This window comes from Lissotriton helveticus, chromosome 2_1, assembly GCF_964261635.1.
Source record: "Lissotriton helveticus chromosome 2_1, aLisHel1.1, whole genome shotgun sequence".
Taxonomy (NCBI): Eukaryota; Metazoa; Chordata; class Amphibia; order Caudata; family Salamandridae; genus Lissotriton; species Lissotriton helveticus.
The window spans coordinates 1,542,531,315-1,542,548,696 of record NC_136059.1 but is presented as its reverse complement, the minus strand read 5'-3'; the positions used below and the strand labels follow the sequence as shown (position 1 = coordinate 1,542,548,696).

The window sequence follows — 17,382 nt, the reverse complement described above, 5'->3', positions numbered from 1 at the left end:
GCACAGCATACGCGAAGCGGTACAGCATGGCTAAAAAGGCTTGGCAGAGCCAATAGGATTATTAGTAAGGACCTAGTGTTTTTTTCAGTGTTCAATTTCATATATGCTAGTAACTTTTTAGAAACTTTGTATTTATTTGAATTTCTGTGCATCATTTAAAATGTGTGCACGGCATGATTAGTTTAAAAAAAAATTACACTAGCATTGTATTCTCGTGTTCAACGCTGATACATTGTAAGTTTATGTATATAAAGCTTAATTAACGCATGATCACTATGAAGATAATTTTGTGACTTGAATTGTATATAAATTGTTGTTAAGCATGATTATTCACTTTAGAGTTTAAGTAGGATTTAATAAACCAAATAAGCTACACTTCTAATTTAGTATATAGCATCTAATTTTTCTACGTTTAACTAGAGAAACTGGGTCGTCCCCACTACAAAAGCGGACAATGACACTGGTACTAAAATCATACAACATGGTAGCTGCAGGAACCAACTGGCTCCGTGTAATTTTCTTCATCTATTGTTGACGTTTGCACCCTTACACCCCTGTGTCCTCACCTCTATGTGCAAGAATCTGCCCCTCCTGCTGCACCTCTTAGCCTCGCTTGTGTGCACTCCTCTCTGCTTCCAGCTCTGTGCACCTCTGCGCCTTACTATGCATTCCTCTGTGCACCTGTACACTCCCTGTCTCTTTCGTGCTGTGCGCATCCATGTGCCTCCCCATCCCCGCTTGCACCTTTCAGCTTCTCTTGTGTGCATCCCTCTGCCTCCCCGTGCCCCGCGTTTATGCTTACCTCTGCGCTTCCATTGTTTCATGTGTGCACGTCTCTGCTTCCTTGTGTGTGCACACCTCTATCCCTTCTCTCTTTGTGCATGCTTCTGTCATAAGAACGGACGTGGTACAGGTAGGCGGTTTTTTATTTATTTATTAGTTTTCACTTCTATATGGCGCAAACTTTACCCGCAGGTATCAGAGCGCTTTCAATCAGCATGCTTATAACAAGCAAGACTAGCACTCTATATTACTGCCAACTTAGCTTAGCATAAGCAACAGCTAACTACTCACAAACAATGTTTATATACCAATTGCAAATGTAAAAAAAAATTAATGCAAAGCATTGTCATTTACAATGCCAGTAACTCAAACTTTAATGCTGCGAGACCTATAGCATTGCAAATGCTTGTTTTATTCTCTGTTGAGATTGGGTGGAGGCCAGCATGGTTTCTGGTGTGAGCTGGAGCGCACCTGCCTCTTGTGACGTGAACCTCGCTCCGTGAACCACAACTCCCAATGGGGTCATTGTCAGATCTGCAGCATATGAGGCGCTCTGCGGTATTTTGTTCGCATCTTCATATGTCAGTGTATGGTGTAAAGTTCGCATTGCTCTCATGGCCTCAGAAATGCGCATCCATTTAAAAATACAATCAAACCCTTTTCCTGGAAACTGTAGGTAGATGCAGCTCTGCTTGTGCCCTGCCTGTGTTGTCAAGTTTTTGTAAGTGTCTGTATTATCATTCAGCCTGCTTGCTTGAATAGCGGTGTTATTCCGTCACTACTCTTTGTAGCACATTACCAAGCAATAACCATAATTATCGCTATGCATGGTTAGCGGCTAAAATTATATCGCCGCGCTCCGACGATTTTTACCGCTGAGATACCTTGATATTATCAAGGTTTATCTCAAAAGCGGTAAAAATCCTGCGAAATGCATGAATATCGCTGAAAAATCTGCGATATTCATGCATTATCGTGACAATGCTCTTAGCCATGTTATCCACCTTCCATTGGATAACATGGCTAAAAACTGCTCTGGGCAGGCGTTAGCTTTTGGAGATATTCACGCTTAGCGCGAATATTTCCAAAAGTAAGGCTTTGTTGATAATTGGAGATAGCGATATTAGCGACTGTTTCCAGTCGCTAACATCTTGGCACGCCCACTTTGCATGTCATTAGCGATAAATATCACTGACATGCAAAGTGGGCCCCAAGATGATCGCTATTTCCTACTAGCCGTCGCTAACTGGTGTTAGCGACAGCTAGGTAATAGGGCGATAAAATTATCGCCGCTTTTTTGGGAAAAAGTCACGCTAAGGCGGCGATAATGGCCCTTCGTAATATGCCCCTTGGTTCATTCTTTGAGCAAGTGGGGTAATCTGTCACTGCTCTTTGTAGCGATTGGCTAATTAATAAGCGGGTCATTCGTTATATGTTCTTTCAATGTTCTATATAGCGCTTGATTCCTTCTTCAATGCTCTTTGTAGCGCTTGGATAATTCTGTGAACAAGTGGGTTACTCTGTCACTACTTTGATAGTGCTTAGTTAATTTTTTTTTAAATAACAACTGTCAGCCAAGTTAATGTACCAACTGTCCTCTTTATTTTCTTAGTTCAGACATGAAGACAGTATAGTAAGATGGAGTTCACGTCGTAACATGGTTTAACTGCTTGAAATATTACTGGTTTAAGCTTGTATTTAATTAAAAAAATAAAGTCACAATTTGGCAAGCATTCGTGTGCCAGCTTTACTCCTGCAGAGTAGGGAAAATGACAAGAAGTGACTGTAAGAGTGTCCAATGTAGGTCCAAGACACTTGAATTCACGCCAGATGTTCTTGTCCCCTACATAAAAATGTACTTACCTTGATTTGAAAGACAACTTATGTAATTAGTCAGTGGTTAGGTTATCCTTAAAATATGGTGTGGACCCAGCCCATCTGGGCTTGATTTGGACACCCATCTTGCCCCCAAATTTGTTAAAGATTTAGCAGTTCAAAGTATGTTACACTCCACTGCCCGGCACCCTCATATGATATATGGTTTCACAAGGATTTTTTAGGACAGATTTATAAGTGTGTGTGCGGACATCTTCCTCCTACAAACTTTATCCACTCAAATGATACACCGAATAGGATGGTCTTAGAGGCACGAGATGGAATTATTGTAGTAAGGGTCACAGGCATGTTGTTTATTAAGTACTTCAGAATCCTCCAGACTGTGTATGCCCAGTTTTACGATTCAGTGCTGTAATAATGTAATTTTCAACAAAAACAAGAGCGACCGTAATGCCCATGTGAACAAGGGAATTAAGTGATCTTGGAACAAGTATTTGCATGGAACTCATTTAAAGAAATTGTTTTAGTGACGCAGAATTTTCTGTGAGGACTAAATCTATATCAGTATTTCAATTAAAATTTTGGACAGAATGTTCTTGTCTTGACTTAATCAATGTAGACATGAATTCAAAATGAGCAGCCAATATCTTGTGGTTTAATCCGAATCAGCCAAACCAATTTTTTTTTTTTTTAAAGACAATAATACAGTCTTAACAGTCATTATGATTAGAGTGATAGAAGATTTTCTGGGACAGAAAAGCAAACCCCAAGTAAAAAAAAAATCAAAACTCAACAAGAAGCAAAGCACAGTGGTAAAGTTTGTGAACATTTGAGGTATATTGGTTATTTAAGAAAGCCAATTATATTTGAAACAACAAATGGGTTTCTCAATGTGCCACCCATAGAAAAATTCAATCTGTCTTTTTTGTGTGTTGACGGTGTTTCAACTCTATATCCATTATTAGGGTCGCATCAGGACTTTGGTAACCTGGTGATGGCTGAAGGTTGAAGGGTCCTATCCTTTCCTTTGAGGACCACTATGTCTATGATGCTGCAGAAAACTCCTAGGCCATGGTGAGAATAATGTTCGGCTGAGAAGGTGGCAAGTGTGGCCAATTCACAGAGGCAACATGTCATTTGCAATGCCGCAAGGGGTTGAAGATGTCTCAAGATGCTAGAATCGGCTCCATTAGTTGTGACCCTTAATTGGACAGAGGCAGATCCCTCAAGGCAGCGCTCTCCAGAGCTGAGGATGGTCTTCAGGTAAGCCTTATCTGGCTGCGGTCTGTGATGGAACCCAAGCTACCCGGACTGTGCAGCGATGTGATGTCCTAATAATGAGATGCCATACACCCTCTAGTCACTGAATTAACCCCAAAGTCATACACCCTCCCCTCACTGAATAAAACCCCACAGTCATACACCCTCCACTCACTGAATGAAACCCCACAGTCATACACCCTCCACTCACTGAATAAAATCCCCAAAGTCATATACCCTACAGTCACTGAATAAATCCCCAAAGTCACTGAATAAAACCTGCCACCTCATTCAGACCGACCAAGATATCGTCAGGGCGTGTCTCTGTCACCAGTCTGTGATGCAAGCTGCAGAATTGCCTAAAAGGCACCACAGACAGCAGACAGTTATAACAGACCAAGTAGACTGTGGGCAATACAGATAACACTATCGTATCAGAGCATGCCTCCTCTGCACACATGTATCATCTCATGAGGTCCCAACTGTCTAGCGCCCATGGACAAGTTTCTTTGCTGGTCTTAGCATGTTCCTTACCTGCCACATGTTTAGAATTCCATAATCCATCCAGTATGAAAGAGTCTGCCGCCCAAACCACGCCGAAGGTTTCCACAGGTACAATTCACCAATGGATCCCAGTGCACCGACAGTAGGTGGCGGTGTCCTCTGATGCCTGCTCTGACTGAATCATGCGGAAGACATCAGGGCAGCAGACCCACTACCACACCCAGGAGACAGGGTGAGGTGACAGCAGCGCTCCAGTTGGGCCAGTGCGGGTTGCGCCATTCGCCCAAGCGGTGTTACCAATCGAGAGGTGGGGGGAGGGGAGCGGCCATGCAGGGCCTGGCCACAGAGGGATTAGGAAGCTTTCAGGAGTTTTTAAAACTAGAGTGAGCAGCACTGAGCACTGGTAAACTCCGCCACGTGGAGTAGACATAGTTTCTGCAAAACTCTGTGCTCCAAGTGGAGTGCTAAGTAGGCAAAACTCTGTGAACTGAACTGAATCGAAATGAAATATATCAAATGCCTTATTAGTGGCTTTGTCTACCGCGACATGTTTTGAACAAGTATTCCAGGAGTAGTGCAAATTGAAAATAGGATTAGGGTTTCAATTCCTAGGTTTAACAAAGGTCCGAGCAGAGCTTATCTTGCCTTACCTTAATGTTTATAGTGGCAAATATTGTATAAATTGTTAGGAGGGAAATATACTTGTTGTCATGAAGACGGGGGTTTTATCCTGCAATATCTACCGAAATACGTTGATGCCTAACTTTGTTAAATTTGAGGAACAAAGTTTCACATGTTGCAATTTTCTTTTTTACAATGTTTTGCCCTTATGGAATCCTACAAATTAACATAATTTTATGACAAATGTGTATGTCTTATGTGTGGTCTCTCCTTTTAACCTGTGTACCTATGATATAATCTTCAATAATATTTATTACCTGTTTTTAGATTGAACTGTCTTTTTTTGTATGACTCTATTGAATCTATTTTTTATATTAAATTTGATAATCGATAATTGTCTCTGGCTCTTCCAAGACTGGTGTGTATGAGAGAGCGGTATTGAAGTCGTTTTTGAATAAATGAAGTGACTGATTTTAGGTCTCCAAGAGTATTTACTTGTGACTGTTAAGTCTAATACGGAACCCTGTCTCTTAGAGTAGGGATACCTCTTTTGCATCTACGTAAAAATATATAGAAACTGCAATGCATGTGATGCTGCATATCCATTATATATGAATATGAAATGCTGTTTCCTCAACAACATTCTACCATTTATATCTGCTAAAAGAGATTTTACTGCTGCTTTCCTGTGGAGTGGTCATATCACACTTGGTTTACTGCAAATTTTGTGGACCCCAATCGTAAGGAAAGTCATACCAAAATTCTTACAGAAAATGTTTGAAGTGAATAAGCTAGCATGGAGAAAGAAGGGCCAATAGCTGCCAGCACATTGCTATTTTGCACTTTTTAACGTTTCCTAATTTTTTTTATTGTGTTCCATAGTTTTAAAGTTTTAATGTGATTGAATTTATATTCCTACAGAACTGATTTTGAAGAGTTAGCAGCTCGATGATAAAATAGTCACTTACAAAATCATATTATGATCATATTATGATTATCATAATTAATCCACCTATTATGGCGATTTAAGTACGGACAAATTACTTGGATTTAATTTTAATTAGTTAAAGTGTGCCTGAGGGTCTGTAGGACAAACCTTTACTCCTCATTGTGGCTCTGGGAAGACAGGTGATGATGGTTAGGCATTTGTAAAAGGGCGAATAAATTTCACACCGATGATGGTTTTTTGTAACTAACTAGATGTACACTAGGGTACCACTGAAATGATCTAGATAGCTTTAACTGCTTTTTACTGTATGATCAAGCATTATTTGTTTTATATGTAATATGTATTGGTGCTTTTTAGGTTTTTAACCAAAATAAAGCTATATTAATGTATTTACTTTACTACTGCAACAGCTTGTATAATGTCTCTCCAGTACCTGTCTATTAGAACTCCAGAGTTCCAAACTATACAGCTCGTCACATAACAACTACCCTGAAATCCCTTCACCGCCTCCCAGTAAAAGGAAGAGCAACATTAAAAACTCTGCATTGCAAACAAGGTACTTCATGGTCACTCACCAACCAACCATAGGCATCAGGTCCACCAACCAGTGCTATTGCCAACATGACCCTTTAGATACAAGACATATGGTGGTCAATATGTCCTTCAAGGTTCTTCCTTGTGGAACTCCTTACTTCTGCTTTTGAAACTAGAAAACGATTACCTTCAATTCAGAAGATCTTTAAATACCCACCTCTTCACCCGGGCGATTCAGGCATCCTATCTTCATTATGGCAAGCATCTCTAGTTGAATCCCGAAGTCCTGCCCAGTCGGATGCCTAAGGCCAATCTATCCTTCACCACTCATGCTCCCAGCTGTTCTTCAAGACTTTGTCATCAGGGTGAGGATATATTTGACAGCAGGTATCTGCAGGCACTTCCATCCCTGAAGCACCCGGACAGTATTAAAAATGAGACTCACGTCTTTGACTAAGTCAGGTGTCTTGCCAGCTGAAACCTGCCTCGCTTTCACTCCCTTCATAAGTGAAATGCCATGGTGGTTGCTGCTTATGAACCGGTGTTGCTAGTGGTGAAATCTGTGGCAATCGCAGCCACCTTTAGCATCCCTACGTATTGAAACCTTCTGGGCATAAGGCACTCTAAGGTAGTGTAAAGGTCACAGATTGCAAGGGTGTGCACTACTGCTGCTGGTTAACCGAAGCATGTCAGTACTCGAGGCCTGAATGTTTACAGACTCTGATTTGTTTTTTCTTTTAAATGTGAATATCCTCCAAGACACACAGCCATTTTGATGCAGCCATTTTGTTGCCTACTGGTGAGCTATTTTCATATGGGAAGGTAAGCAGCTGCACTGCACTAGTTGACAGGCAAGGTTAAAGTCCTGGCATGTATTGGCTCGGGATGTAAGGGGCAATGTAGTTTAAAACTAGTCGTTCTGTGGTGGACGTGTGATGGCTGCATGTGCAGTTGGCATGCCTTCTGGTTGGTTTAGTGCTTGAAGCTTCGAGTATGTGTGGACCCATCAATGCATGATTGAAATTTAGGTTAAGGTTGGGCGTAGGTTCACTTGTGACTTCCTCAGTGAGTAGTGCGTCTTGGCCGGCAACCCTCCTGCTTGTGATATGGAATTGCTCTAAGCGGTAGTTAGCCCCTTCCCTTAACATAGCTCTTTGTCTTGGCCATGACGCTGACGCCTCCTGTGGTTGTGATGCAGGATTGCAGTTGTAGTATTGTACACTCCAGGGGCATTGGACAGGTAGGTGATTGATGCCATCTGTACATGTTGTGGATTAATCCAAAGAACGTTATAAGGGTGATGGTGCCACATGCATAATAATTTGTAAGCAAGGTGGTGACTGGGATCTGTGGGCTGATTCACAGAACTAACTTAAGACAAAATCCTAACTTTAAGACTTTCGTTATTCACAGAAGGTATTTAGGAGTCCTAAAGTTAGGAGTCCTAACTTTACTACTCCTAAACTGATAAAAATTCTAACTTTAAGACTTTCGGTATTCACAGAAGGCATTTAGGAGTCCTAAAGGTATGAGTCCTAAGTTTACTACTCCTAAACTGAGAAAAAATCCTAACTTTAAGACTTTCGGTATTCACAGAAGGCATTTAGGAGTCCTAAAGTTAGGACTAACTTCTGTGAATACCGAAATAAGTAAGTGCCTTCTGTGAATACCAAAATAAGTAAGTGCCTTCTGTGAATACCAAAATGAGTAAGTGCCTTCTGTGAATACCAAAATGGTAGTAAGTTTAGAATTCTGTCTCAAGTTATTTTTGTGAATCGGGCCCTGTATTCGTATGAATAGCTCTTTGATGAAAAATGGGATGACAAACCCCAAATGAAGAAGTGATAATGACAAATGTCTCATTCTGTGTTAGGTGTTGGTAGTAATGATGAACCTAGGATAAAGAATGCCATAATGAAAAAAATACAACATCAAGCCTAACCTTAGCCCTTCAATTTACTCTAAACTTTTCCTAACCTTAAATTCAACCCTTGCAAATTTTTATGTTCCATAGATATTTTAAAATATATCAAAAATGTACATTGTTTCCATGTTATTTATTAATTTAGTATTATTTAAAAGAAAAGTCAAATTTCTTCATTATGTTTTGTTTATTTTAACATAGTTCCCGTGAGTATTTTGACCCCTTTATGCCACTTTGTGCTGCATCTCCTCCCTGTTTTTGTATGCCTCTTGTTGACAGTGGTAGCTGTGCTGTCTTTGCCTTGTATGTCAGACCTGGTTCTCTTTGGTGTGATACTCCCATGATTTTCTTTTCTTAATATTAGTTTATGGTATGGAAAAGTGTATGTTTTTTGGCGTGATGGGGATGAATGTTTATTTGCCCTACATGTGGAATGCAACTTCACCTAGTTATACAGCTAGTAGAGGGATTTTAGCAATGAAGAATAGACATCATATTGACAGAAATAGTTTTGGTCCACTGTGTTTACGTGCCACACCTGTACACTGCGTTTTGTCCTTTGCAGACCTTCCAATTCACACAGTGCCAGGGCGTGCCACACGATATCGGCTACTTTCACACTGTCACCCGGTGAGCAGCAGATATCACATAGTGCACACAATTAGCAGGAAACCCCTGCAGAAAGCAGGTTTCCACCTAATTGTTTGGAGGGTTAGCTCAGCAGATGTCATTATGAGGTGGGAAACCTCTCCAGGACATCAGTGGGAGCCTCAAAAGCTTTGATTTTGGTTTTTGGGAGGGGTGGAGGCTTGTCCTGGGGTGGGGGGGGGGGGGAGCTGTTGAGTTAGAAGTGTCTCAGGCTGTGCTCGGCACTAAGCCGCGCCTCTTCATGACCACTTCCCCTCCTCACACGGCAAAAAAATGCACAAGTTGGCAGGTCTGACTTTGTCATTTGTTGCTTCTCCTTTCTCACCTAGTGTGATCATCGGGGTTCAGTGATTCTTGCATTACCGTGTTGTGGATTAGCGTTCTTGTGTATGACATAGCCATAAGCATATGTTGTTGGGCGTGCAATCGAGCCATCGTCATTGGGATTTGTTGTGTTGTGTGATATATGCATGGATATTTCATAGATTATGTCACCAGACATTTGGCTCAATTTGCAAGCGTCATATTTTGTACATGTGTTTCTAGTTGACACAGTTGGAATGACCTAGGATGCAATTTCATGGCTGCCTCCATAATTTCGTAAGAGCAGAAATAATGTTTTTAACCGTTTACTACCTTCAGTTTACTATTCATAAAATTAAAGGCATGAAATCGCAGAAAGGTCATTCCTAAGTAAACATGTGGCAAATTGCTGACGCTGCAGATAAACAATCATCTACAATTCTCGTATTAAATGGAAACATGTCGGTTGTTTCTCTTGGGTTTACTGCACGTCAGCTTGCTGAGAAATATGTTAGGGGCTTTTTAAGCTGTTGGAAACAATTCCAGTGACAAGAATTTGATTTTGTGGCAGGTCTTCTCTGTGATCTTATGTATGCCAAGAACAGTGTTTTAGTCTGAGTACTATTTAGTTCATACAGTGAGTATATCTTTTATTGTGTACGGTTAATTAAAACCATTACAATTACAAACAAGGAATTTAAAATGGGGGAAATCATTGGCAAATGTAGAAAGTGCACAGTTAACAACAGTACAACAGTTGTTCCAGTTGGACCGTTGTTCCAGTGCCATGCCAATTTTAGATTAAAAAAACACAAGCTACTGATAATGTGGAGAACCTAACAAAAGCAATAAAACATCAATATATTAATCGGTGATCCTCAAAGTACAGCCGGAGGGCAGCATGCGGCCCTTCTGGCCTTTACATGCCGCGGTCCCCTATCCAACACCAGCATGGGCTGCTGTGTACTCAACTATAAACGGGCAAGCATTTATTTATAAGTTAACCAAAGTAGAATAAAAGAAGGAGTCCAGCACCACTTAACTTTAGGAACACCTTAATTTTTTAAGACATCTTTCAGCAAAACTGTAAAAATATGATAATGTCTCTTCAAAATCCAAAAAGTGTATTTCATTAACATTTGAACCTTTTCACCTTAGTACATCAGATAATATCAGTGCATTGGGAAGTGTTTTCATACATGATTTTAGAAGCATTCATGCTTCTCCCCATCCTGACATTAATGTTAATAGTGAACTAAGAGGCAAGTTAGTTGTTTTGTGCACCCTTTAGGTGGCCTGGGTTGCTATTATACATAACAATATAGTTATTAAATCAAAGATAGGAGCAGGTTTTGTACAGTGCACATCCTGAAGTCATGCATTTTGAGGTTTTCTTATATGTTATTATGATGAAAAAGGAGAGAAAGTGAAATTAAACAACTGCCTAGGATCACACAATTTGGCCAAGTGGGGTTACATGGATTGAAACATACAACAAAACAGATCAGGTCTGACGATGGTGTGTAACTGTACCAGTGACTGAGAAACAGATAGAATGCATGTGTGCATCACTGTCGTGGGTAGTTATTGGCAACATATAGCTAGAAAGAATCCCATCAGACCACCCTTGATGGTGGAGTTTACGTCACGTGGGAGTCATTGATCATACCATCCCACAAATGGCCATATAGTGCCGTAGTGGGAATGGATGTCAGTAATCTAGCCATAGAGTTTGCCATTAAGTGGACATAATAAAGTGCAGTGCTCAAGTGATATAGTGAAATAAAATTGACTACTTCAGTTCTGACAAAGTGTACATACAGAAACTTCGGTGCCAAAAATTAAAAACGCCTGGTGAAAAGTCTACCCTTTGGCGCTATGCAGGACGGTCGACATGTTTCAGCCTGTGGGACATTATCCCAGCTTTCTTCAGGACCATAGATATAAAAAAGCTACTGCAATTACAACCACAAGTAATGTGTTGGGTAAAAAACTGATACATATCTACCAGAAATTCAAACGTTTTAGGCGTCCACTGGTGGGAGAAGATTGTCTTCTTCCCAGCCTTGTGTGGGTGAAGACCTCACCTCACCCGGCAAACGCTCGGGAGTAGGAGGCCCCGCTCTGTCCGTCGGTGCCAAGCTCACACACCGGGGCACCGACGGACAGAGCGGGGCCTCCTACTCCCGAGCGTTTGCCGGGTGAGGTGAGGTCTTCACCCACACAAGGCTGGGAAGAAGACAATCTTCTCCCACCAGTGGACGCCTAAAACGTTTGAATTTCTGGTAGATATGTATCAGTTTTTTACCCAACACATTACTTGTGGTTGTAATTGCAGTAGCTTTTTTATATCTATGGTCCTGAAGAAAGCTGGGATAATGTCCCACAGGCTGAAACATGTCGACCGTCCTGCATAGCGCCAAAGGGTAGACTTTTCACCAGGCGTTTTTAATTTTTGGCACCGAAGTTTCTGTATGTACACTTTGTCAGAACTGAAGTAGTCAATTTTATTTCACTATATCACTTGAGCACTGCACTTTATTATGTCCACTTAATGGCAAACTCTATGGCTAGATTACTGACATCCATTCCCACTACGGCACTATATGGCCATTTGTGGGATGGTATGATCAATGACTCCCACGTGACGTAAACTCCACCATCAAGGGTGGTCTGATGGGATTCTTTCTAGCTATATGTTGCCAATAACTACCCACGACAGTGATGCACACATGCATTCTATCTGTTTCTCAGTCACTGGTACAGTTACACACCATCGTCAGACCTGATCTGTTTTGTTGTATGTTTCATAGTCTGAACAGGGGTGGTAGCAGACAGGTCGGTAAATATGCCCCTTGACCCTCCACACACATTTTTGTTTTTGTTACATGGATTGATGCAGGTTTTCTGGTTTCACATTAAGCAATTCAGTCACTAGCTGTACATGCCTCGCGACACTTACTTCCACCTTACCGTTCTCTGGCCCCTCGACTGCTACCCGGCTGGCATCAATGCAGCCCTCGGTCACATCACAGACCAATTTCTTTGGCCCCCGGGAAAATGTTTGCGAGCACTCACCTCACGCATTAACCCCTTCGGTGCTGATGACGGCCCACGTCCGTCATGCACCGCGGTGGGCGTGTGCTGATGACGTCTGGGGGCCGACATGAACACGCCCACTACGGAAAACGCCGCACAGGCACAGAATCGCGGCCGCACCCAAGGGGTTAAGTGAAGGGTGCTAGCAAGCGAATTTGCCTAACGCAATGGCCATTAAAAATGTTTCTAAAAAAGTTCACTGCACTGATTCTCTAAAGAGAAGAACGTTTTCTCTGTGATCTTGTCTATAGCAATGACAGTGTTTTAGTCTGAGTAATATTTAGTTCATATAAAACATCTCAGTTGAGGCTGATTTAGGGGCTGGGCTTGTTTATGTAGCAAGACGGGTTGCTGGGAACAGCTAGTGCTCCCGGAGCCATATTTTCTTTTTATTACCTTCTATTAAATTGTAACAAAAAGTGCAAAAAATAACATTGTGTCAATCATTCATCCACGAGGAGAAGCTACTCCTTAAATGGGCCTGAAAACGACAAGCAAAGTTTAATTACTATTCCATTCCTCATGATCTGCAAAACCCTTGAAGTCAGTGAACAACCTTACTGTGCCTTTTTAATTAACACCGTTGACTTTATGAAATGCTCCAAAGGGGGAATATTTCATAATATAGTGGCGGCTTTATTAACTTACCAGCACACTGCTGCTTCAGTTATCTTTCCAGAGTCCAGTGGCCGATGATGTAGAACATATTAATACCCACAAGACAGAGAGGAGCCGCGATCACACACCTGACGCCTGGAAATAAAGAAAACAAAAGAACACATATAAACCTTATGGGTCACGACCTGTTTCTTGCAGATGATCCCATAAATGCAATGATAGTAGCCAGAAAAATAAGTATATTATTGATAATCGATACAATGCTTGCAAAGCGCCCTTACACCACCAGTGCTCACTCGTAGTGATTTGCAGATTTTCTAAGCGCCAACCAGACCCACAAGGGCAGTAGAGCACAGGAAACATCCTTTACATCGCGGTGATTACACCGCAATGCATTTAGAACGCAGCCGTTACAACGCAAGTCGTTACATAGACTTGCGATGGATGGCGCTATAACCTAAGGAATAGTAAGATTTACTATTCCAACACCTTCCCTACTGCACGTAGACTGGTGTTGAAATAGTAAACCTTACTATTCCTAAGTCCAGGGCCTCCAGCGCAAGTCGTTGTAATGACTTGCATTGTAAAAACAGGCGATGTTACATACCGCGATCATTTTGATCGCATTGTAACATCACATATTCGTAGAGCACTTTAGGCAGCAACATGAACTATAAGAGAATATATCACAATGGTACGACCTATCACATACTGGTCTTAACAATACGGATTATACACTATAAAGGTATACATCTAATGGGTGAAGATTGGCAACCAGATCAACATTCCAGTAGTGTAATTGATAAGGGGAGATTACTACCTATATTATGGCATCCCTAAGAGTTTGCAAAAGGCATCATTCCTGACCTCTTTTGGTCGTCCCAAACAGTGTCATTCCTTAAGGGCTGTTAGCACTAGGAGAGGTCTAGAAGTGACGCAGAAGGAGAAAGATCATAAACTCTGTTCTAAAACTGGAACATGTGGGGCATATTCTTATAGCTGGAGGGATAGAGTGCAACATTTTTAGAGCCTTGCCTGAGAAAGCTTCTCACAAAGTTCCTGATGTTTTAAGAATGGTGGTTATAAATTGGGGACCAAATGTATCAAAGAGTTGCATCGCCCTTGTGACGCAACTCTAAGTTGGCTTTATCAAGCCATGCAATGCCACCTTGCGTGGCCCCGAGTGGCTTGCTAAATCTGGATAACGCAATGTAGCACAAATCGCTGTGTTGCGTTACTTTGCTCCACGGAGGCGTTCCATGGGTGGAGGGTGATTGTTACCATGCACCCAAGCATAGATTTTGGCACATTTCCAGATTTTATGTTGCAACATAGAGTACTCCCAACGCTTTATTGTACAGAAAGCGAAGCCCCGGCAGCAGGCGACAAACTTTCACTCCATGAATACAAACGTGTGGTGCGTGTCTTACCCATGTAGAACATTTCCAGATTTACCATTACTGGTAGACCTGGGAATGCGTCAAAATGCTACGCCTCTCCAGGTGAGGGGTAACAAGGAGAAATACCTTTATTTCGCCTTGTACTTTCCTCTTTCTGTAGGTGTTGCATTTTGCAGCACTCACAGAAAGAGGAAAACGCCTCAGAGATTGGTTTTGTGCAGGAAGGTGTCTCTTCCTGCACAAAATAAATCCTGTTTACAATGCAGGCACCGTTGTACCATGGTGCAAGTGTGGCTCCATTGGCGCTAGGCAGCACATTGTGCACCAGTGCAGGTGAAAGGACGGGAATGCGCCATATAATGTTAAATGCGGTGCATTCCTGCCATTTCCCCATCATGCACTGTAGCAAGCAGGCTTGCTTTGCTGCGATTTATCGATAAATATGCCCCTCAGAAACTACTTCTTAGAGAGGGAGATTGTATTGAGATAACTAATTTCCCCTCTAGGTATTCTGGTGCCTCCCTATCCATAGCATTATGGATTATACAGGCTGACTTGAACATACTTCTTTGTTCTACTGAAAGGCTGTATATAGTGATCGGGCCTGGGGTGGTCTGAACTTCTGGAGCAGGCCACTAGTTGAGATGCTACAACCAGATTAGACAGCTTGGGGAAGAGTTAGGGTTTAAGAGACTTTATGAAGGTAATATAGATAGACCCGCACAGACCTCAGACCACCTCTTAAGGATCTAAGACAAAGGAAAACACGGGACACCATTGTGTCCATCTAGTGGATGGCCATATGACTCAAGAATGGCAGACCAGGAAGGGAGGGAGGTTGGGACCAGTTTAGTTAGACAGAGGTAATTCATACATTAACATGGTTGGTTACCGTTTTCACTGTCAAGTTCTTACTCCCGAATGTGAAAATACCCGTATGGTCGGATCAGCGGTAGACTGACGATAAATATCTGTAACCAGTAGGTATGACTTGGTCACATATCTATTATGTATAAGATGAGAACAAAAACAAAATGCTTACGAGTTGTAAGTGATCCTGCTTTTACTCTGTCGAGGTGTTTCAATAAAAGTATGTTTTAAAAAAAAAGAGACTTTATGAAGGTGGTCCCAGCATTAGTGGTCCTTGTAGTGTGTAGCTTAAGAAATCAACTAGTTTGGTGTGAGATATGAAAAGGAAGCAATGGGGTTAGGATCAAGGGAACTGTATTGAAATAAACCTGTGTGAAACTGAAGTTGTAAGAGGGGAAGTAAGGTCCCTCCTTCATTGGGTGAAAATTTGGAGCTCCACTTGCATTCAATTCTATGCCATAGAGAGGACTGTAAACTCTACTCTCAAATGAAGTGGCAGTCAGAGAAGAGGACTTGAGGCTGGGTAAATGTGTTCAGTGTGTCTCAGACCAAGCAGCAATCAGTGTTTGTGACAAACTTTAAAGTAGGTATTGTGGTGGGCCAGATTCATTTTCATAGGCTAGATATGATATCACGAAAGGAATTACAATTGTCACGTTTTGATAATAATCTGAAGTGGGGGAGGATACCATACACAATAGAAACCCGATTTGCCATGAAAATGATTTTTTGTTGAAGGCCTAAGACCTTGCCCTTTATGAAATGTATGCTCCTGACAAATTGGGCTGATGTGGGACAGAGTCCACACACAGGTGGTCATTATGTGACATTCCCACTTTGCAGATGACAACCAAATAAAATCACTGGTGCTTTTAGTGGATATAACTTAAACTTATTGTTGTGCGTATTTATTGTAGTTAGACTGTTTAGAAGCTAGCTTTCCTCGACTGATGACTTAACTGTGGGCTTTACCAAACATTGCTTGTCATATGCATAGATAAATAACTAAAAATTGTAGGTTTCTATAATTAACAATAAGGGAAAATAGAGGCAACAGCTAATAAATAAATACATAAATAAATACAAGTGGCATACTCAGTGTCATTATGAGGACAGTTCAAGGGAAAGAAGATCTAAAATGGGCAAAGAGATGCCTAATTATCATAATCTTAGGATAGAGCTGCACCAGTGTAGGGCAGTATAATTAATCACAATTTAGGAGAGACGGCTAACAGGAAGAGCTTGGCCTACTCGATCAAGTGTATCTGAGACACAAAAGCATATCTACTTCCATCCTCAAAGGACTAGGAGCATTACCAACTCAGTCCCTCTTCCTGGCTACACCTAACCTAAGGAGTGCTGAGTGTGCTCAGATTAGCCATCTCAAAAAAAGCATGCAGCTTGGAGGAGCACCTCTTACTTCAGGAGTTTAGCAGAAAAAGCCTGAACTAAGTATGAAATTAATTCTAAGCAGCATGGTATTAAACACATTTTATCACAGGTTTACAATGGCAGGAGTTCTCAATATGGGTATAAAGATATATGAAGGGCAGAAGTCCAGTACAGAACCTCTTTAAAGTCAACTAAGAGGAACATTCAAGCGTCTCATCTGGTTTAGGTAATACAATAAATACATGTTTAGTATCTTTATGAATTGATTTTTTTTTACAATCTTCATATCATTGCGGCATACTTTGACAAAGTACATCACCTTTAGTTTCTCATCAAAAAAGGGTAGAGATAAGCCAAACCTAACCACACACCCCCCCTTCACTCTTCTTTCTCTCACACCAGGGAGGTACAGTATACTCAATGCATAATGTATAGTGTGTAACCATGACGCAAGATATAGTGTACAACCAAGATGCAAGAGGCCAAACTCAACTGTAACCCCGTCTTTCTGCATTACTCTGTACTGTATATATCCTCTGATATGCACATTTTATAATAAAAACTTTTTTTGAAATAAAATTTAAAACAAGCATTTGCAATGCAATAGGTTTCGCATTTACGCGAGTTTAAGCTATTGGCAT

The 17,382-nt window shown here is 41.3% G+C and overlaps 1 protein-coding gene across 2 annotated transcripts in view; it reads right to left on the bottom strand.

The window, feature by feature from the left end:
* Positions 1-17,382, bottom strand: part of RBPMS (RNA binding protein, mRNA processing factor) — a 701,414-nt gene that overhangs the window by 22,447 nt on the left and 661,585 nt on the right. For both annotated transcript variants that reach the window (XM_078676496.1, XM_078676497.1), the window contains one exon: positions 13,110-13,214. Coding sequence is in view for 1 of the 2 variants with exons in the window: in XM_078676497.1 (XP_078532623.1) it covers positions 13,169-13,214 (46 nt within the window). In the remaining variant the exon portion in view is untranslated. The remainder of the gene's footprint in view (positions 1-13,109; positions 13,215-17,382) is intronic.